Below are 24,005 nucleotides of genomic sequence, written 5' to 3'. Positions count from 1 at the left end.
CTTCGCGCTCGAGTAGTGGCTTTGGAAAATATGGTGCAAAACCTACGAGCACCAGCAGCATAACCAGCACCACCAGTACCATCAGCATCACCGCCAACAGCATCAGCTTCACCAACAACAACATCTGCATTCCACGCCTCAACATCACACTCAGTACCTCAAACATTAACATCATACGCCCCATAGATACCAAGGAATATTAGTAATAATGAGTTAAGATGTATTGACTCATTCTTTCTGAAGAATTATATATGTATACTTTATATATATATATGGTTTGGAACAATAATAAATATTTTCGTACTAAGCTATTACGTGTGAATCTTAACTAGTAAATACTACTCGGCTAATTCATATCACTAATATGCTATGATGTACATCCTTCGTTAATGACTTAACAATCGTTAATCACTGCTTCAGCACACTAAACTCCATTTTCATAATAAATCAAGTGTATTATTCAAATACATGTTTGATTTTACACTTTCATTTTCGATGTACTCAAAACTTTCTAGAAAACATTATTCGTGCCTTGTGAATTTCACAAGAAATCCACGAGCACCAACATCATATACCGAGATATATCAATAACAATGAACGATGAAGTATTGATTCATAACTTCATTAGCGAAATATTTCGCGACAATTATTAAATCTCTAAGGTTTTGGAGATTATTAATTCTCATTTCAACCGTAAATCAAATGAGTTTAATATTATATTAACTCATTAAATCCATGATTACATCTGAAAGAAAATATATATGTACGTATATTTTCATAAAGATTGTAATTAAATATTCTGTTGTACAAACTGTTGACGGTGAAAATATTTTAACGGGTAGGTAATACCCGAGAAATATTTATATCTCACATTAATATGTTACACCGTACATTATTCAATTCTGATTCAACAGTCATTAACTATACAACTTACATCCACATATGTATCCGTTCACTAAAGAATAACCATTTTCATACAAATTCAAATACATATTCTGATTTTGACATATCGGAATTTAAGTAAAACTTTAGCAAGTGTTATCTTCTTAAAGATCACTACATTCATGAATTATATTCATTCGTATTCTATAATGAATTATCACATCAAACCACCGAACTTACCATTCCTTACTTTTGAAAATCACAAACATTTCTTCGTCAACTGTTAGATCCATTATGGATGCATCTTAAGCTTAAACACTTCAAATTCAAAATTTTTGAAAACATCCTTTGAATCTTGACGATCACAATCAGCGTTCAATCATCTAAAAACGAAATTTCTTAAAACCATCTCAGATTGATAACCGACTATTCAAATATGGCTGCATTAAATGCAGAGGAAACAGCAAAATTGTAGATGGCCTAAATGACCAGGAGTTTGATGATAAAGAATGGGGTATTGGGAACGCTCGATAGAAAATTTGGTGCTGAAAAATGGATTGAGCAAACCAAGAAGGAGACCGTGGACAAATCACAAGGATTAAACCTGTAATCAAAGAATCTAGATGATTCGATTTCTGATGAAAATCACAAAAGATCTCCTTACGCATTCTAAATCCTTACAGAAGAATTTTTCTCGTTATCATTTGATCTTAGAAAATTCTAAGATATCATCGTATCTTTCGTTATAAATATCCTCCATATTTCTGAAGATACATTCATAACTACTCTTGTCCGAAATTATTTATCACTTCGCACTTTCTGTGTTACATAATAAAGGAAACTGTTTTAGTTTCTATATTTCTATAACATACAAGTTTAAATTTTGAATGATTTGAGGTAGTGTTGGGAATTGAAGCATGAGTTAGTATAATATAATGATGTCAGGCCAACGTGATTATATTACAGTAAGTCATGCTAAATTTTTAATGGAAGATGATGATTCATAGACTTTATAATCATCATTTGCCATGTTACATGACTTTTACATTCTACTTAACCTCTGAACATATCAAGAACATATATTCTTGATAGTTCTATCCTTAGTAATTCTAGTAATTTGAAAAATCAAATCGTGCTATTACCTTTCCTTCTGCTTTGTATATTATGATCATTTGAAACTCCATACCTACGAATTCTAGACCATTATTCGCTTGACTTGAAGTCGGGAAGGAAAAACAAGAGCATAGAGCTCCGACATATAAGGGAAAATATAAAGCCCGATAACAACACGGAAATTACAAACCGTGTATATCAATGCGTATAGCAACATAAAGACACGGGAGAATTAAAAACACTATAACCCCAAGGTAATTGTAGAAGTAAACAGATTCCTCTGGGGGTAAATGAAAAAGAAGAATGACAGAAACGATAGTCAAAAAAATATCCAGGATAAGAACTGGATGGAGCATTTTCACAATCTTTTGAAGTATGAATCGAGAAAGAAAGTATAGAAGTGGTGAAGATAATGAAACAAAAGAAGCTAATTTATAGCAAAATTCTAGACACAACAATCAAGGCAATTTTAATTTCCTTAATTACCGGAGAATCAAATCTTATACAGATTATAAAGATTTCCTTTAAATCCCTTGAATTCCGAAAATAACCTTTAATTATGTCAAAAGTTAAGGCAAACTGATATTTCCTTATTTCAAACTTTTAAGATAACTTCATTTATACTCTTCCTATAATCGAACCGTTTTATCCATATTACCCAATGTTGATAAAACAATATTTTCAACTCATATTCATCATTCTTGTTGTAAAGAATGACAATCTCTATCAAATTTCATGACTATAATTTTCATGAACTCCTTTCTATTTTGTCTACCCTAGCGTGGTGGCATAAACGCTCAAGGTTTAAATGAGCTCGATATTATTCATAACACATTTTATATATCCAATTTACTGAAATGACTTGTATAACATCATCATTTTGAATGATCTCCGCATTAATAATAAAATGCACTTCGTAGAAGAACTTGTAGAAATTATGGTTTGTATGATTTTAATTCTTGAAACAGAACAATATTCTATCCGTTGAAATTCACGCAAGGCCCCGAGCATACCTAGGAACGTGAAAACCAAATAAAACGTAAATATCCTCGTCTATGTACGAACAACACCGATTAATGGCAACAACTAAATTTCGGGACGAAATTTCTTTTAACGGGTAGGTACTATAACAACCCTCATATTTCCATGCATGAATTGACTAATTTGACTATAGGGTTGTTATCCATACGTAATATATAATTAAATTTGACATTGATCAAATATTTATTTTTAGTCGACACTTTTTGTTAACTAAAGTTTACACTAATTATATAAAATAACTTTAGTTAATATTAATGCGTATTATATTTAAAACTATATGTAACATAATTATTAATTAAATGATAAGTTATTTTAATCATTATATATATTTTTAGCTTATAAAAAAATAAAAATAAAAAGAAATAAGATTTTTTTTTATAAATTAAATAATGAGCCCATGAATTTTGACTAAATATTTTCAAAAATAAAAACTCATTAAAAACATTTTTAACATGTTTTTATTATTTTGTCAAAATTGGCACCTTTATTTTATTATTTTTTTTTCTTTTCACCAACCATTTTTTACCTATAAATACATGGCTCCTCATTCATTTTTTCTTGCCAAACACAAAAACTTAAGTTATTCTCTCAAAACCTTGAAAAAAATTTGAGGTACTTTCTATTTTTATTAATTTTTTTTCAATATTGTCATTTATATTTATATTTATTGTATATTCTTTGTAAAATTTGAAATTAATTATGTTTATATGTTATAATTAGTATTATAAGTGTTATGATGCATAAAAATAATTTTGATAATTTATGGAATATTATTTATAATTAAATACGAATTATGTAGTGTTTAAACGTAAAAACAATGTAAAATTCATAATAAATACTTTTAACCAAAAAATAAAATATATATAATTTTTTTCTGAGTTTTTAAAACTTATATAGATCTGAAAAAATTATAAAAATAATTACTTTGGTCGAATTGGTATTTATTATATAATTAAACTCTATTATTTTGTAATTCGAATGTAAATTAAAAATAAATATAAAATAATAAAAAATATTTTTTTATATATTTTTCTACAGGTTATTAGACTGATAGAAACTTATAAAAATTATAAAAATAATTATTTGGATTTATTTAGTAATTATGTAGAATTAAAATTGTTTTGTGAATACATTAAGGGTAAAAACAAAAATAAATACAAAAATATAATAAAAACATTTTCTTAAATTTTTCTACTAATCTATATGATTAACTAAGACTATAAAAATTATGTATGTAATTTTTAGATATTTAATTTATTATTTAGACATTTTTGAATAATGTTCGATTAGTAAAACACTATTATTTTTGAAGTAATTTAGGTATTTATTTAAAGGTAATTATATTTAATATATATAAGACATACTAATGTATAATAACTAAATATTAAATAAAATTTAGGTTATATTATCACATATATAATTATTAAGTACATTAATAATTCGTTGTGTGTATACACCTAAAGTGAAGGTTAATCAAAGATAATGTATAATTCATGTGAACTTCATCGCTACTCACGGTCGTAAGTGAATGATGTCTAGGTTTCCATTTATGGGTAAGCTTGTGGATCTCGAATGCCATGACTTAGATTCTGGTCAAGAATCCTGGGCTCCCGGTTACATCTGGTCATTCCTGACTTATTTGATAGCAACGAAGTTTGAGTAGAGTTGTACAACATCTTGCTAAAGATTAACCAGAACTTTCTAAAATTGGAAAATTACTATAAGTGAAAACTTTCCATAAATAGTAACCTTTCGAAAATGGAAATTCTTTAGTGAACCATTACTATCAATATAGTACTATATACTATTGTCTGTTAGGCAATGTCTGATCATACGTTCTATCTCTAGGTTGAGATCTCGGTCACGTCCTTCCATTCAATTCTTTCGTGTGCTACTAAGGTGAACTTCATAGCCCCACTTTTTACTGTTTCATAACTGTTTTACAACTTTTGGGGTGAGACACATGCTTGCTTTATAACTGTTTTACACTTAGACACAAGTACTAAATTGTTAGCTATGCTGTCATGCTTTGATTCATGCTAAATCCCTATTGTAATATCGTCAATTGCTACGTTTAAATGCAAACTTAATTATTGTGAGTAGGCCTATTGAGAGTAACGTCTCTAACCATTCGACCGTCGGTCTTTGGTTACATAATAATGATTCCACGACACTGACAGTACAAGGTGTCATAGGGTAAACTTGTTTAGTAGCGATATTACAAAATGCAGCAACACTTTTAGATTGATATTTCTATATCAATCAACTTTAAACTAAATCTTGTGGTCTAAAACTTTGGATATTATTTATAAACCTGTGAATTTCACTCAACCTTTTTGGTTGACACTTTAAGCATGTTTTGTCTCAGGTGATGATTGAGCTAGCTGTTTGCAACTTTGTGATGATAGATTTGATGCTTGCATGGAGTCCACATCGCATATTATATTTTAGTTCATAAACATTTATTTTACGTTTTAATAATAATGTAAACATGTATTACTGCTTCCGCTGTTTTATTAACAAAGGTTTTATTTAAAAAGCCTCATATAGAGTCGTTCTCGTTTATACAACTGTGTTATGATATGATTGGTCACAATTACCCCTGGTCCATTTTGGGGGGTGTGACAGTATGGTTCCACATGTATTGGACCCGCGTCGGTAACTCTTAACATGTTGTTAAAAACACAGTGTCGTGACAAATATGATAGGAAAATAGCTGGGAATGGGTGATGAGTTCCAACGTTATATCCTTTTCGTTTGTTTCTTCTTATGCTTTGTTAGTTTGATGTTAGTTTGTTAGATCCTTTGTTTCGTAGGCTTTTGCATAGGGATGTTTGCTTGAGTTCTTTTTTTTCTCCTTGTTCCGTGTTTTAGAGCCTTCATTTTTTTGATGAGGTTTCTTGTGTATTTATAAATAACTATTGATTTTGTCAAAAAAATAATAAGGATAAGAATGCTACATTATTTTGTTTCTTTTCATATGTATTATTTTATTTTTATTTTAAAAATAACTCAACAATTCAGTGTTAGTGTTATAAAAATAAGGAAAACTATAAATAACTAAACCGATATTTATAATAACACGTTGTCTTTAATTATTAAGAAAAAAAAGTTCATTTTCTTTGATTATATACTACTCCGTATTATTCTGCATCCAAAGACAACTCGTATTCATAGAAAAAAAAGATTAATTTTTATTGTGTTATTATTGATGGTTAAGGATTACAATGAATCGAATATGAATCGGGGTGTTGTTCTATCCATATCCATTTGATTGTTATTCATCCATTATATATCTATACCCAATTAATTTCAGTTCATCTATCGTTATTCATATCTACTAGATTAAGCGAGTTAATGAATATTCATTTGATATTACAAAAAATATTATAATATTTTCCGAATATGCGATGAAAATAAAAATGTAATATAATAAAACTAAATATAACATAACATAATTAAAAATATTCACAAAACGTATAATGTTTGTCGAATACTATAAATAATTTGACGAATACTATCAAACATTGACTAAGACAAATTAATTGTGAAATTTATATGTTTATTTTATTAAATATATGTGTTTTATTATAATACATCATTGTTAATTCATCATATGATTGCAATCAAAATGTATGCATAAATGCATGTATAGTAAATGTGTATGAATATATTCATATTTATGTATTTGTAAATGTATTCGGGTGTTATTGGATATATACATGTGTGAAACATTTCTTCTATATCCATATTTATATCCAATTTGGTTCATCCATATCCATTATAGGTCGGGTGGATTAGATGAATATCAACTGGATCAAGTGACTATTGTCATCCCTAGTGATGGTAGTTTGGCTTCGACTTTTTTTTTGTCTCGATTCTTCCAACGTGTTATCTTAAAATTTATCCTCTAAGTCGAGGAAGGGGGTACACTTTGAGCAGTGGATGGAAAATTGATAAGAGGTCCAAAAGCCGAAAAGGTCTTAACACGACCGACAAACTTTAGTGTGGCATGATGTTGTGGTGGCTCTTAGACCATTATTAATGGTGATGGCGTGATAGAATGTGATGGCGTATTTTTGTAGGGTATAGTGCTGATGTGATAAGTGTGATGGTATGATCCGGTGATGGAGTGTGATGGTATGATCCGGTGATGGAGTTTATAATTGTATGAGGTGATGTTTGTGTTATAGAGTGTAAGTCCCACCATTTTTACTTTTTTTTCATTTTCCTTTAAGTATTTTATTTTTAGTTTTATTTTCTTAATTAATTAACTCAAAATATTTATTAAATAAAAACAGATTATTTTAGTTTTATATTATTTAGATTTATTTATTTATATATTTTAGGGTTAAATTATTCTTTTGCAAAGTCATATAAAATATAAGGGCTTAAAGTATAAATATTTCACCAACAAACAAAAACCATCATCTTTTCGTATTTCATTCCCCCGAACTTATAAAACACAAAATACACACACCACATACGGTGTGATTTTATAAAAAAAAGGAAAAAAAGAAAAACTGATGAAATGGCAACCTGAATAACATAAATAACAATATATGATGCTACGTATCAGTCTTCGATTGGTTGAAATGGTGTTCAAGCTCGATTCCTTCATGTGATGCTCCGATTACACCACCACTTTTTCCAGCCCATCACGCCGCATTTGTGTCGTGATTGTGACATGATGGTGATGATTTCATAGTTATTACGCTGCGTTAAAATGAGTCTTAGGTTCGACAAGAGAGTGCACACACCCCATTTAGTTTACAAAATTTTTTTGTTGATTAATTTTATTGTAGAAAAAAGAAAACGATCGAATGGCACAAATGGTTGATCAACCCATCATCATATGTTACGGATCCCCACCATCGTATGGGTATTGGTTAATTGATGCCCATTAGTTCTGTTTATTTCTTATGAGGGGCGATTAAACGGGGTGTCAGTTGGGTAACTTTGTTGGCGCTCGATCGTCACTGTTATCCTCTTTCCTCCTGCTTGATTTCAAATTCGGTTCTTCTCATTTGAAACAAATAGTTCTATTTGGCTAGCCTCTTTTTATTAGTTTCCATGCTACTTCGATTATCCAATGTATAGATTATATAGGTCCATGTAACTACACATACCATTATTATCAATAACATTTCTTGCTTTTCAAAAAAAAAAAAAAAAATGTATAGATTATAAAATTTTATGTTTATATAAATTTTATCTTAATCCAAGGTTTTTATAATTTATTTTATCTACTTGTATTTTATTTATTTATTTAATTAATTAAAAAATATAATAAATAATACATATTTTTCTTTCTGAGAGTGAAAACTAACATTAAATGACTTTTTAACTTTCTCAGTAATGTCAATTTTTATATGTCAGTTAAATCAGCGTTTAGTTATCAAAAACACAATGAAAAACCTGAACTTACATTGAACGACATCCTCTTGTAAAGTTCTTGTTCAACAGTTCTATTGTTTTAGAAATAAAATTTTACTCCCTAACTGTTTATCTATTTTCTACATCTCAACAAACTGCTGTTGTAACTTACAATATTAAAAGCCACATCACACCAGAAACAGATCAATATAAATACTAACACCCTCTCACTCACATCAACACTTACCACTTCTCAAAACAATATCATACGCGGCGCACGTTAACACTTCACCTCTCCTTAACGTACACTCACCCACCCAACCACCATGGATCGCAAATCCGCCATCCTCACGGCATTCGTCTGCATTATCCTCTCCACCGTCGGCGGTCAATCCCCATCTGCTGCCCCCACCGCCACCCCCACTCCACCCATCACCACCACTCCACCACCCACCACCACCGTATCTCCACCACCCGTCGCAACAACACCACCACCTGTCGCAACCACACCACCACCAGTTGCTACTCCAGTTGCATCACCACCAGTAGTAGCTGCTACCCCACCTCCAGTTGCAACACCACCTCCGGTTGCAACTCCACCTCCGGTTGCAACACCACCACCCGTCGCATCACCACCACCAGCCACCCCACCTCCAGTCGCAACACCACCACCAGCTCCACTAGCTTCTCCCCCTGCTCCAGTTCCGGTTGCATCTCCGGCTCCCAGTGTTACTCCTGTGGCTGCACCGTCTCCTTTAACTTTAAGCCCACCTGCGCCTCCCACTGGAGCTCCTTCTCCGGCCGTCGGAACCGATCTATCTCCAGCACCGGCAGCTACTGACGTGGTAAGTAAATTTACATTTGTACACCTTCTAGATCTGAACTATATTACTGTACTTTTCAATGTTAGTTAACTTTCATTTCATTTATTGTTTAAGTATGAAAGTAACATGATAAAAAGTGAAGATGTACAGTTAAATGCTAACTTGCGCTTTTGTCCATCAGATCTGAACCTTTTACATCTAAATTTGTATATTATTATATGTTATATTTATCGACTTAGAATAAATATAAATACTTCAATTATAGATCTTATAAAATATGGTACACAATGAAAAGATAGACTTTGTTTTTAAATCAGGAAGTTTTAGATTTGGAAACGGCGCACAATAGCAACAATGCTAATGTGAGCTATGTATGTATGTATGTATGTATGTATGTATGTATGTATGTATGTATGTATGTATGTATGTGGTATATCGTGTTTTGGGAATTTGTCTTTGGTGTAAGTGATCACGTGTGTCGTTGTGTTTTTTAGCTATCCAAGACAGGGGTTCCATATCACCAATAAATTGACTTGGTCCTTTTTTGGTAAATTATGGAGTTTATAACCAAACAAATCTTTGGTATTGACTACAAAATCAGGCTTTGAAAATTTGCTAGTTACTAAATTAAGTTATTACTGTATTTGTTAAATATATACATACAATATTTAACCATTTCAAGATAGCTTATTGGATGGAGCCTCGATTTACTAGCAAGAGGTCATAGGTTCAAAACTCGTGGAAACTGTTTAGAAACGGTCACGATATAACTTGATAACCCGGTTAGACTTTGTAGATCCATTCAACATGTCATATGTGCAAGATAGATTCATAAATTAAGGGCTTTATGTAACTTTCTTTCAACTCTCATTCTTGTTGACATTCATTGAAATAAAAAAGATCAAATTGGCATACCAATGTAGAAGTTACATCTTAAATCGCAAGTAACGACCAAGAAACACATTTTGCAATGCAATGTTAAAGGAATGGAGTCATTTTCGGATTTTGATTGCCTTTTTAGCATGTTTATTATGAGCCGAATAGTTTACAGTGTTCTTATTTGTGACGTTTATAATAATAATACAGAGTGGTGTAGCAAAGATGGGATCTATGGCTGGGAGCATTGTTTTTGGATGTGCTCTTGTTTACTCGCTACTCTAGAGATGTACTTGTTATGCACATTCGAGTTGGGTTCTATATAGTCAAAAGGGGAGTTGAGACAATGATTGAAAGGTTTGGCATATTATTTGGATTAGCTATTTACATTCTTTCAGTGTCTTGTAATTTTGATTGTACACATTGTTACCACTACTGCTACCACTACTGCTATTGCTACTATTATATTGTATCCATTTATGCTACTTTTTCCAATTCATATTTCTTGGTAACAATTTTTTTTTAAAAGCAATTGTTGCATCACTGACGGATATATTTGGCAAAAAATAGAAATTTAAATAAATACGATTCAAGGATCAGTGGAGTACACTTGATGTAGACCCCTGCTTCCGTAGATCAAGCGATCTAACTTAACTACCGCACTGTATCACACACTCAACCCCACACTAATTGAAACTTTAATGATTCGATAAGAACCCTACGGACATTGGATCATACCAAAACAAGTAAAGCAAAAAACAAAAAGGACCATCAACCACTCACGTTTTCTTGCAACCTAAGAGAATCGCCACATAGAAAGCGAACACACTTACAATTCTGATGAAGCTTCCAAAACATCACCCCATGAAAAACCCTTGAGAGAAGGCCCATAGTAAGAAACCACTCCGGCACCTTGCCAAATCTACCGCTATGACAATCCAAAACACCCGCTAAATGTCGAATATCGTCGACTAGACTACACCTCTAATTCTCCAAAATCTACAACATTAAGTAGAAAACAAAACCGAAACTCTCGATACCAAATCTCCGAAGGAAACCACCCAAACGTTGCCACATATACTTAGCACCTTTCAACGGGAAACCCAAGAACACCAAACTAGATACCAATACTGGAAAAAAAAAAGCTATCACCACCCTGATCTGCCAAATTCACGGCAACCACCCATTAAAAAATGAAAACGTTGCCCGAAAAAGCAGCCGTTAGAATATAATCCATCGAAAACCATATAAATCGAAACATTGAATTCCTATGTCGACGGTGTACCCACCTAATGGTGGCAATCCAATTTGAAATCTGGGGATGGCAAAAATATCTGTACTCGATTGGGAAACTCGAAATTCAACACTTTGGGCCGGGTCTACGTCCTAGGCCGGGTACGGGGATGGTTTAAAATCTTTATGCGGGTTCGGGTTCAAGGGCGGTTTTAGATATAAGCCCGATTAACTGGCCCGTATACCCGAATCCGTATACTCGATATGTTTAAATTTAAATAATAGATAATATGCATATATTATTTTATAATATATGTACATTTATTATAGAAGGGGACACAAATATTCGTGTTAAAACTTTTACCCGATAGTTAGTAAGTAAATGGGGACGTGGATACCCGAAAAAATCCGTTTACTCGATAGTTAGTAAGTAAATGAGGACCTGATGGGTATGAGTCCGGTTTGGGATGAATTTTCTTATTTGGGTCCGAGATTTCCTGCACCTGGCTCAAACCCTACCCGATGCCATCTTTACTGAAAACCGAGAACCATGGGACTAGGTCGAAAAACGTCGATCACCACCGAACGGATATATAACCGACGTCGAGTGGTTGGTGTGAAAGAAAAAAAAAATAGATCTACGAATGAAAGTCAAGAGAAGCAAAAGGAAGAAGCGGAAGTGACGACAAAGAAAGAGATGACGAGATTCTAACAATCGGAAGGAAAGCCGCATGATCTAAAACCGCGTACATTTCGGCTAGCACCATCGACAGAAAAATTACCACCACCTAAAGTCATTAGAAAAAGACAAGATGAAACAAAACTCCCTTATGGGAATTCAGGTCACCACTAATGAACCAACATCTTGACGTTTAATTCATCATCATGTTATGTGTGTTGGTAAATGATGATTGATTTATCTGTTAGAGCAAAATGAGTGATGACTACGTTGTTAACAATAGCGTCAAGCCGGAATCATGTGAGGAACAAAAGTTTGGCCATATTATGTAGCCGGATTAATTAACTTATCTCTTAAAGCACGATGAGTGATGACGGGTCATTGTATGTAAACTGACCTGTTCAATGCGATCATTGAAAAACAGTAACTTCGATATATTTTTCTATCATATTATTTTTTTTTTTAGAAAGACAGCTAACACATCACTGCCTTATGCAATTTTTTTCACAAATATAAACATATTGATCATTCTAGACTTCAACTCATAACTTCAAGTTAGCAGGTTAACCAAATATGAAACCACAAACTTTAGAGCCCAAAACCTCGTGTGCAACCTTTGCATCAACTTAATTTTACATCCAACTTATCATTCCATATGCAACATTCACCTACCATTTATTCATTTCTTTTGCCACCCTTCCTTTCCCCTATAAAACACTTTTTCTTCTTCACTCTGCATCTACTAAGAATCATCACTCCACTTCTATATTCGCATATCATTACCTTCTACTCTGGAAACTAACAAAAACCACCCTTCACCAACTTATCCTTAGCTTTTTAGTCATTTTGTTTAGTTTCAATTCTATTATTAACGCCGAAAATCCTAAAACCAAATAATGAAGACAACTTTCATGTATGGAGTTCTCCTTTACCTTCTCCTTGCCACTTTCTTTCAACCTTCCTTGGCCAATATGCAAGGTATTAAAAAAATCAAAAAACTGCTGTTTATGTTCTTATCATAAACTTCTTATCATAAACTATTAACACAAATTTTATATTGCTAGTTTGCTACTATACATTGATTGTTACTTTTCATATCATACATACTGATTTTTAGTTTTTATATTTGGAAAAGTGTTCTGTAAAGCCAAGTGCAAGGAAAGATGCTTGAAATCAGCGTTTCCTGACAAGTGCGTGAAGTATTGTCAGATTTGTTGCGAAGACTGCAAGTGTGTGCCCACGACGAACATAAACGTAAACAAGCATGATTGCTCTTGTTATAAGGACAAGAAAAACAACCAAGGGAAACCTAAGTGCCCTTGAAATCCAAATTTATTGCTATTGAAAGTTGAAACAAGGAAACATCATAAGTCCTTGAATTTTAATTGCAATTCTTCTTTTCATTACCCTATAATGTAGTTTTTTTAATGTATGTGTCTTTTAGTCATTAGTGAAATAAATGGACACCATATTCTAGCTGTCATCGCAACGCTATATTTGTAATTACGTATGGAAATGTATCGTTGATTGCTCAGTAAGAAGCTACTAATCTAACGAGTTACAATGCAATACTATAAACGTACAAAAATTCTTAAATTGTTTCTAATACAACAACATTAATCAATCTCGCCGATACGGGCATACAGCGTATGAGCCGGTAGGATGTATAGACAATCATACCTTACCGAAAGATAAAGAGACTGCTGAAATTTGTTTAATCATTCATGAAAAATAAAGACCACCAAAAAAAAATTCACAACAACAACAATATCCAATTCCGCGCCTGCGAGGTATGAGGAGGTAAGATGTAGACAATCCTTCCTCTACCCTAGAATAGAAGAGAAGTCGTTTCTTTAACCACGAGTCGAGAAAAGGAATTCTCCACCCACAGGAAAGGAAATTATCCCCCTCTCTACTCCAGGTAGAGAGATTGCTTCCGTGAGGACCTCCGGCCAGGAAAATAAAATAAAATAAAATAAAATAAAATAAAAAGAAATAAAAAATAAAAGAGGGACGCCATGAAAATGGTAGAATCAAATTTTCATGAGTTTTAAAGTCTGCCTGGAAATCAATTTAGGCTCATTGTCTAAATGTTGGCACTTAAGTCTAAATGTTCAGACTCAACTTTAGTGTTCTGTCAATTTATCGAATAAAAATATTAGAAGATAAAAAAAATTTAATCTAAACAGATTCTCAAACTAACAGCTTTCACTTCATCCACTAACTTTTGGTATCTTAACCATCTCCATTTAGCTAAATGGTTACTTCCTTCTGGGTGTTCGAGAAGTCTCGAGTTCGAGTATTTCATAATGCAATTTGCTTTGCAGTTGGTTATGGAGTTCTCCGAGTTTCTTGCAAATGGTGGATTTTGTCCACATCTAGCAAAGTTCCCTCAGGGGACGTTTCCTTGGGTGCAATAACCTGAGGTTTCTTCGTGTAAAAAGTGATCATGACATGTGACTTCCTGAATATAATTGGGTGGGTGGCTAATGGCCCTTGACAGTGACTTTAATGTCGCCGTTCAGAAAAAACTAACTTTTTGTATCTTGGAAACAATGGAGAACAACCAACTAGTAGCGCATGCACAAAACTATACACCCATAAGGCATTTATATTGTGACAGACTAATTATGTTTCATACATAGTACATAGTATATATTAGAACAACATATTAAAAATGAAAAAATCAAGTTAAAACAGAGAAAAAAGATATAAACCTTTTTCAAATCATCACATTTCGACTAAGGGTATGTTTGATAAAACTGAATGATTTAGCTCTGAATAGTTCATAATCCGGATGATTCAAAAGTTCTGAATGAAGTTAATTCTGATTGACAATAACCCGTTTGATAACTATTTTGAACAAATAATGTGAATAATGTAAAATTACATTATTAACCTTTCACATTAATAAAAACTACAATATAGTTGTTTAATAAGTATTTTTGATATACTTTAAAAAGAAAATTACATAAAGTTTATGTGTTTAATGGTTAAGAGACAATTACAACTCTGAAAGGTACATCACTGAATGATTGAACCATTCAGCATCATCTGTCATTCAGAGATCAGAAACAATTGCTCTGAATGCTGAATGGTTCAGTATTCAGCGCTGAACTATTCAATTAACTGATTAAGAGGTAAACAAACACACCTTAAGTGTATCCTTTTACGAAGATGAGGGACTGTTTAAACAACATTTGCAAACTATAGGGATTGTTCCTGTAAGAAAAAAGTTCAGTGACTGAATATGTAATATTGAACAAACTACATGGACTATTTTTGTAATTACGTCTAAATAACGGAGTATAAATCAAATTTCAATGGTGTAGATGGAAATGTTTGATCGAGTTAAAACAATAACGAGTAGGAAAAAGAAGAAAGTAAACAGTTTTAGAGGAGATAAAATTGAGAAATTGGGAGGGAAAGGGGGAAAATATATCCAGACGCCATTTCCATAACTTCATTTTTTTTTATCGGCGGTGAGTCTTTTTCAAAACCGACATACTTTTTTTGACTCTAAACTTTCAAAACAAAACCCTTGATTCATTCTTACGTATCAATTGGGCTTTTTTTTTTTTTTTTTTTTTCCATCTATCAAGATCCGTTTTCGTAATTCAACCAGGTAACCTACTCAATTCAATTCAACTCACATCTGTATCTATGTTTATTCTTGAATCATACGTTTACATGCTTACTATATTAGCTGCTGATAATAATTGTTAATGTTTGGGAGCTCGAGATGACTTTAATTTAGCCTTTTTTTTTTTGTGATGGAATGCGCAATTGGGCCCTAATTATTGGAAAAGCTAAAATCTTTTGAGGCTATGTTGATTCTTGTTTAGGGAATTAGGGATTTTGGGTCATTAATTGGGTTGGAAGGTTACAATGCACCTAGTAACAGGTTCATATGAATGTATATAGAAATAAAATTTCAGCTTTTTAGGTTTCATGTGTTGAATCTTTAACTGATACATGTATAATTTACTATGTACAACAGCTGTGTTCAAGACGAGACCAATTTCGTATGCCGAATCATGCTCGCGTTTGTTTTTTGAGTTGTTCTGTTCTCTGTTTCATTGGTCCATTTGAACCTAATCAACCGACTTTATCGAGAAAGATTACTTATTTTAGTTTATGCACTTAGTTAATAGAGGTTTTAGCATGCTTTATTTATTAGTTGGTAACCGTTAATTCATATTTCATAGTCTATATATTTGTAACTTTTTTGTTTGAAATGTTATGTGATTTTTTTTGGCAAATTTGCTATCACTGTCTCCTCTTTATTTTCTTTGGAATTAACGGTCGACTCGAAGCGACAGAGTAACAAACATACACACACAACACATATATTTTTAACCGATGGTCTTACATAAATATTTTGCCCTTTCTAAACCAATACATATATATGATACTAAATCAGACTTTTCTTTTTGTTTCATAGGCTGCAGAGTCCCGTGCTACGTAATAAGAGGGGGCCGCCTTCCATTTTCTTTAATTAAATTTGAGTAATAAAACTTTATCGAATAAACATCTATTTGTGACCATAAGTGACCATGGATATTTCCGTAAAAGAACATTTAGCTCATTACAATAAAAGCTTAGCCCCTGGGCAAAGTGTATCCGAATCGATTCAAGAAGCTAAAGGCGAATGTGCTTGTGAAGTAAAGGATTTCAACAATCACGAGAACGTGGAAATTCATAAAAATATTGAAGTGATCAACGGAAGTGCGGTTAGTGAACCAAAAGATTTTACGGGAATAAATTCAAGTCTTACCGAGTTAAAATCAACTCAAAAAGATGAAATCGTGGAATCAAGTCAACATGGTAAACGTAAGAGAGGGCAAGTTAATAACGAGAAAATAACTTTTACTGGGAGTTCGAGGGTGTTACGCTCAAGATCGCAAGAGAAGCCTAAAACCCGTGAGTTGATTGAAGCTCCTTTACAAGATGCACAGAGCAAAGAAATGAGATGAAGTAAGATGAAGAAGAAGATAAAAAACGATCAAGATGATGAATTTTCAAAAATAAAAAAACATTTAAGATACTTACTGAATCGAATGAGTTATGAGCAAAACTTTATTGAAGCTTATGTTGGTGAAGGGTGGAAAGGGCAAAGGTTTGTCCTTTTTTATTGAATTAATTATTGCATCCTTTTGTTGTTTTCTTCAGAATAGGATTTTGTTTGTTTCAAAAGATTTTTATGTGGTTCGGTTTAGTTCAGTTAGTCTAATGATAGTTTTATGTATTTTTGATTAATTATTTGTATCTTATTGTTGGTGTATTATATTGTGACAAGCAGTGTAGAAAAAATAAGGCCCGAGAAGGAGCTTGAACGTGCAAAATCATATATTAATCGTTACAAATTGAAAATAAGAGATTTATTTCAACGGATTGACGCATCATGTGAGGAAGGAAGGATTCCAGAATCTTTATACGATTCTGACGGGCTAATTGACAGTGAAGATGTAGGATATATCTTCCACCATAAACTTGTTCCTAATGATGTATAAAATACGCAGGTGATCACTTATAGTTACTTATAAATCAATCTTCTTTTGGTAGATATTTTGTGCAAAATGTGGACAAACAGAAGCCAGGCTTGACAATGATATTATTCTTTGTGACGGTTTCTGTGAACGCGGATTCCATCAATTTTGTTTGGTACCGCCTTTATTGAAAGAACAAGGTAGCGCCTCATACGAGTAATATTTTCGGAAAACTTATGTTTATACATTACATATTATATATAAAATGTACACGTATACTACCTTTTTGGGTTGAGCGTGCCATTTCCGTTTTGAGACTCGAGTAAAGTGGTGGTGATCTTGATGTGCAGTTCCTCCTGGTGATGAAGGGTGGCTTTGCCCCGCTTGCGATTGTAAAGTTGACTGCTTTGACTTACTTAATGATTCTCAGGGGACTACTCTTTCTATCAAAGATAATTGGGAGGTCGGTTACTTCAGTTAAAAACCTGTTAACCTGTCTCACTAAATTAGTGCTTTGACATCTTTCAACATTTTCTAACATGCCATTCTTAAGTGCAGAAGGTTTTCCCTGAATCTGCGGCCCCCGGTAATAAACCGGAAGATGATCCGGGCCTTCCTTCTGATGATTCTGGAGATGATGATTATAATCCCGATGTTCCAGATGCAGATGCAGGTGTAGATGTAGATGTGGATGTAGATGCAGATGTAGAGGATTCTAGCTCAGATGAGTCTGATTTCTCGTCTGCATCTGAGGATTTAGCGGCTGTAGTAAACAATGAACAGTTTTTTGGGCTTCCTTCTGAGGATTCAGATGATGATGATTTCAACCCCGATAAAGCGGATCCTGATGAAGACGTTAAAACGAAAAGTTCAAGCTCAGATTTTTCATCTGATTTTGATGATCTTGGTGATTTTACCAAGAATGAAGTGTTAGCATCCGAAATTCAAGAGCCGTTAATGTCTATTAACAAAGAAGAATTACAGGAGACGGTTATGGAAGATGGTGATTATGGTCCCATAACCGCAAAGAGAAATATTGAGAGATTAGACTACAAAAAGCTTCACGATGTGAGTATATATCGTCTGAAACTGTCAATGCTAAAAAGTCGGGCTGAGTCGGGTTTGGGTCGGTCAAAGTCGGGCTGAGTCAAAGTTAGGTCAAATTTATATTTTTTTAAAATTAGATTATCTATGACAAATATCTATGTCTAATTTATTTATTACTAAAAGTCAACATTGGTCAACGTCCGACTCGTCCCTTCAAGGTCCTGATCGACTCGTCCCCGACTCGCGGCTTTTACAACCTTGTGTGTAGTTAATTATGTTCAACTGTACATACGTTTTAACTGCTCAAGCCACAAGAATAAGCTTGATATGTTGCAATTAAATAAAAGGTTTGACATTTGTTATTCTTTTTTTTTTTTTTTTTGCTTATATTGGTTCTACTGTCCTTGTTTCTTAGGAGACATATGGAAATGCCTCTTCAGATTCAAGTGATGAAGATTTTACTGATTCTGAAGCGCCAAGGAGACGAAAGAATGCTAAAACATCAAATGATATCGAACTTAATAAAAAAGGGAAAGAATTTGAATCGAGTCCTGTAAGAACCAGTAAGAAGGTAGATGGTGTGGGCCCTAGTAGTTCTCTAGCAGCAGATAAGGGTTCTAGTGATAAAAGTGCTACTGGATCATCCCATAAAAAAAGAATTGGGGAAGCTGCTGCCCAGGTATTTCCATGTTTTTTTATTAACAATAGCGATCTTCATAACATAATTACCATGTTAAGGCTATATGTGTCAAATGATGATCGTCAGGTATTGGATACGTTTTTTATAGTTATGGTGTATTTATTAGTAATTTATCTTCAAGGATACTATGTTTAAAATATTTATGGTTAAAATTTTATGTTTGAAATATTTATATTTAATATATTTATATTAAAAGTAAACAATGGTCAACGTCCGTCTCGACCCCGTTTCGAAGCCGCCTCGACCGACTCGGCCATTTAAGGTCCTGACCGACTCGTCTCCGTCACGCTTCTTTTTCAATGTTGGTTGTGTGACCTTAAGAATTTTATGTACTGTTAACAGTGTCATACTTTTGTTACTTGTATTTAATCATACAACAAACAATGGTCATCTTCTTTCTTGTAGAGGCTGTATGAATCTTTCAATGAAAATCACTATCCTGACCGAAGTGTCAGAGACAATCTAGCCAAAGAATTGAATCTCACTTGCCATCAGGTCAATTTCCTTCGAAATTCAAATTAAATGTACTTTAAGATTTCATTTACCTCCTTATCATCTGATATTATCATGTTTTTACACATTATTTCACAGGTTACTAAATGGTTTGGACATGCTCGATGGAGCTTTAATCACCCTGGACCACGCACCAAATCAGTTAAATCACCCTCCAAATCAACAAAAAAGTTAAGAACGGAACAAGCAAACGGGTCAATCTTTACACCCCCAAAATCCATAGAGAGAAAAACGGATGCAGATGATCTTGACGCTGAAATCACTCCCGATTTGAAAGAAGCATCCCCAATGGATGCATCGAATCAAACCACTCGAATAAGTGGCAGAGTTCAGGCTAAAAGACAAACACCTGAACCCTAATTTTGGAAACATATACTTAAAACTTTTTTATCTTTTATGAAGAATTTGACAAAAGGATTCACCCAATGGGCAATATTGATGGATCTTGAATGGCAGAAACTTTATCTCCTTACGAGCATCAAGCACTTTTATATGAATGTGGAGTACAAGTGATCTAATCCAGTTGATTTCAAGTTTGATCCCGTTCCAACCTGGTGGGTATTGCAGCTAAAATGGTTTAGCTGCTTATTGATGACATGTATTGCATTTGTTCTCTTTTTACCATAGTTTTTCTTTAAAAGATTTACATATAGACATTTTAGGGAGATACATTTATTGACTAATGAGTTTGTACAATGTACCTTTGTCAGTTTAAAAACCGCCAAATTCAGCGATGTTGTAAGACCGTGTATGAATTTTGAATAAATTTCTGCAAAATGTGTTATTGTTATTTGGAGTGAAAAACTGCTGATTGATTAATTTTGGAATTATTCGTCAAGTTTATTGTGAAGTAAAACCATACGCAACTTCTTTTCAAGAAAATGAACACCTCATCTAGTGATGATGTTCATTGGATTCACGTGCTTAATGATGGATATAGATGATAGATGATTGAATAAGATGATGAATAAGATGTGGATGATAATGTAACCATCAAAATGAGCTGTTAGCGATTAGTTGTAAGATGTTAGCGATTAGCTGTTAGCGATTAGCTGTTAGATGTATATAATTGTTTGGCAAAGTAGCTGTAGCTGTTAAAAAAATAAGTAAAATGACAAAAATAGACATTAGTTAAATTTCATCATTTTTAATATAAATTTTGATTTAACAAAACGTAGCCATTAACAAATAACCGAAAACATATATTGTAATACTAAATTATTTTCGACGAGCATTCCATATTAAAGTAGCAATATCGTTACGAACATGTTTCATCTCATTACTTCTTCCTTCAAATATTCCTTCGGCGCTTCTGTCACGGTTACTAACATCAATAAGCTCATCTCGTGGTATGTAATTTGGATGTTGATCGATTATTGCAAACAAAATATCTTCTTAGCTGTTAGTACGGATGTAGTTATGCAACGCAAATGTAGCCGTTATAACATCAATTTGTGTTTGCACACTAAACCTTGGCATTTCACGAAGTATGCGAAATCGTTTCTTCAAAATTCCGAATGACCTTTCAATATAGTTTCGTAGAGATGAATGTGAACGGTTGAATGCTTCTTGCATATTATTTGGGGACTCCTTTTGAAATTGGGATTGATGGTATCTTGTCTTGGGATATGGAACAAGGTAACCCTTTCTGTCTGGATATCCTTTATCAACCAAATAATATTTACTTGATAAAAAAGTTTAAACAAATCGTGTTGGAATTTGAAAAAAGTAACATGAAAGAATAAAATAGATATGTGTATTTACCTTCAGGCGGTTGTGGAAAGTTCATTGACTTATTTTGGATCGAGTGCATAAACATACGTGTATCATGTGCTGATCCCTCCCATCCGACTGATACATATGTAAAACACATATCAAAATCACACGTTGCCATTACATTAAAAGTAGGTACTGATGTTTCGCGAGGTGTATATAAAATAGCTTATATTTTTACAGGAAATACTATTAAATACGATACAATTTTACACAAGATATTTATTTATTTAGAGAATGGATATACTTAAACCTTGCTACAACACTTATAGGCAGTGTACCTAATCGTACAGTAGTGTAGTTTTTAGTAAGTCCGGTTCGTTCCACAGGGAATCTTTTTAAACAAAGCTTAACGCTATATTAGTTTACTTTTATAAAAATACAAATATATATATAAGTAATATTATTATTATAAAGGGGGGTTTTTACCGTTTAATGACCGGTTTGTCGATTTTAAAACTTTAGTCGCAGTTAAAACCAAATGTAAAATAATAAATAAATACAAGACTTAAATTAAAGCGTAAAGTAAATAACGATAATGAAATTGCGAATAATAAAAGTGCGATAAAATAAACTTGCGATAATTAAAAAGTACGATAATTAAAAGTGCAATTAAATACAATAACAATTAAAATGCGATAATTAGAAGTGCAATTAAATATAAAATAAAGGAAATTAAATATGAAATAAAAGAATTATGCTTATTTAAACTTCCATAATCATGATGTTTGACGTGTTGATTTTAGTTTTATGCCCATGGGTTAATTGTCCTTTGTCCTGGATTATTTAATATGTCCGTCTGGTTTTTGTCCATAACAGTCCATCAGTCATAAATATAAAGTGCGAGTGTCCTCGTCAAATTATCCTTATACCCGAAGTTAAATATTCCAACTAATTGGGGACTTAAACTGTAACAAGATTTTAATACTTTGTTTAATAATTACACCAGGATGTCGACTGAGCGTAATCCAAGGTTTTAATATTTTGTTATCAATTATACCAAGTGTCCTTGTACATAATTTCACCCCTGTTTTAATTATTCTAGTGGCTATTAATCCATTCCCGTATCCGGTTAAATGAACGATTATTCGTACATATAAATACCCCGCCCATCGTGTCCGATCGAGTGTATATGGTAATTTATAGGAACGCCCAATTGTAAATCTTTATATTAACATTAACAAACTATCATTTAGTTAAACAAATATAAAGCCCATTAATAGCCCATAGTCTAATTTCCACAAGTGTCGTTCTTTTGTCCAAACCCCAATTATGGTACAAAGCCCAATTACCCAATTTTAGTGATTAGCCCAACATCATGATTACTTCGTTTTAAATAAGCATAATAATAACTTAGCTACGAGACATTAATGTAAAAAGGTTGAACATAACTTACAATGATTAAAAATAGCGTAGCGTTACACGGACAGAATTTCGACTTACACCCTTACAATATTCGCTAACATACCCTTATTATTAGAATTATAATTAAAATTAAAATATAAATATAAATTATAAATATAAATATTACGTATGAATGGAGAGAAGAGAAAGATAGATTGTTTTGTGGTGCACCAAAGCTCGATTTTTATAGGCATGTGGGCTGGAACTGGGGCTCATGCGATCGCATGGATTTATGCCTTCCAGGCCATGCGATCGCATGGCCAGCTGGGGAGGCTCATATTTGGTTGTTTTCTTCTGCCGACGGTTTTATAAATAAATATAATATATTAAATAATTATAAGAATTATTTAAATATTATATTATATTTATGTGCATAGTTGACTTGTAATTTTTAGTCCGTTGCGTCGAGCGTTGAGAGTTGACTCTGGTCCCGGTTCCGGATTTTCGAACGTCCTTGCGTACAATTTAATATCTTGTACTTTGTGTTTTGAATCTTGTACTCTTGTAATTTCGAGACGTTTCTTATCAATAATTGGAATCTCTTGGATTGTATTTTGTACTTTTGAGCTTTTTGGTCGTTTGCGTCTTCAATTTGTCGAATCTGTCTTTTGTCTTCACCTTTTATTATTTAAACGAATATCACTTGTAAATAGAACAATTGCAACTAAAAGCTTGTCTTTCTTGAGGAATAATGCTATGAAATATATGTTCGTTTTTAGCATTATCAAATATTCCCACACTTGAGCGTTGCTTGTCCTCAAGCAATATCGTCTTGAAATACTAGAATCACTTCTTTATTCTTCACACTTTGTACATCAGTGATTTCTATACGGCGGTATAAACAATGATAGTAACGATAGAACCATGGTTAAAGGTGGGTGTGTCATCCACAGTTGCCTCGGGTTTAGGTCAACGACACTTGCAATCAAATAGCCGATTTACTTTCGGTTTCCAAAGCAAAGTGCACATTTGAAAGGTGGTTTACAGTCCCACATGACTATGAAAATGTAGATCCTTAAAGAAATTGGATCTTTATGAAAATATTTGATCTTTTG

The 24,005-nt window shown here is 32.9% G+C and overlaps 2 protein-coding genes across 2 annotated transcripts; both read left to right on the top strand.

Annotated features, from left to right (window-relative positions):
• The first annotated feature begins 8,672 nt into the window (after positions 1-8,672).
• On the top strand, positions 8,673-10,604 carry LOC139897985 (uncharacterized). Its single transcript, XM_071880704.1, has 2 exons — positions 8,673-9,257; positions 10,323-10,604. Exons 1-2 carry the CDS (start codon positions 8,739-8,741, stop codon positions 10,395-10,397), a joined length of 594 nt encoding a protein of 197 aa, XP_071736805.1. The 5' UTR covers positions 8,673-8,738; the 3' UTR covers positions 10,398-10,604.
• A 4,990-nt stretch (positions 10,605-15,594) lies between these two features.
• Positions 15,595-20,592, top strand: LOC139897984 (pathogenesis-related homeodomain protein). The gene is made up of 9 exons (XM_071880703.1): positions 15,595-15,649; positions 16,469-17,143; positions 17,327-17,492; positions 17,590-17,713; positions 17,864-17,976; positions 18,072-18,581; positions 18,976-19,239; positions 19,666-19,755; positions 19,852-20,592. Exons 2-9 carry the CDS (start codon positions 17,007-17,009, stop codon positions 20,131-20,133), a joined length of 1,686 nt encoding a protein of 561 aa, XP_071736804.1. The 5' UTR covers positions 15,595-15,649; positions 16,469-17,006; the 3' UTR covers positions 20,134-20,592.
• The last annotated feature ends 3,413 nt before the right edge of the window (positions 20,593-24,005 follow it).

This window comes from Rutidosis leptorrhynchoides, chromosome 3 (assembly GCF_046630445.1).
Source record: "Rutidosis leptorrhynchoides isolate AG116_Rl617_1_P2 chromosome 3, CSIRO_AGI_Rlap_v1, whole genome shotgun sequence".
Lineage (NCBI taxonomy): Eukaryota > Viridiplantae > Streptophyta > Magnoliopsida > Asterales > Asteraceae > Rutidosis > Rutidosis leptorrhynchoides.
This window is presented reverse-complemented; position numbering and strand designations above follow the sequence as displayed.

Coding starts and splice junctions, on each gene's coding strand:
- LOC139897985 (XM_071880704.1), top strand. CDS start 8,739: ATGGATCGCAAATCCGCCATCCTCACGGCATTCGTCTGCATTATCCTC. Junction 9,258..10,322: donor CACCGGCAGCTACTGACGTG/GTAAGTAAATTT, acceptor ATAATAATACAG/AGTGGTGTAGCAAAGATGGG.
- LOC139897984 (XM_071880703.1), top strand. CDS start 17,007: ATGAAGAAGAAGATAAAAAACGATCAAGATGATGAATTTTCAAAAATA. Junction 17,493..17,589: donor GGCTAATTGACAGTGAAGAT/GTAGGATATATC, acceptor TTCTTTTGGTAG/ATATTTTGTGCAAAATGTGG. Junction 17,977..18,071: donor CTATCAAAGATAATTGGGAG/GTCGGTTACTTC, acceptor TCTTAAGTGCAG/AAGGTTTTCCCTGAATCTGC.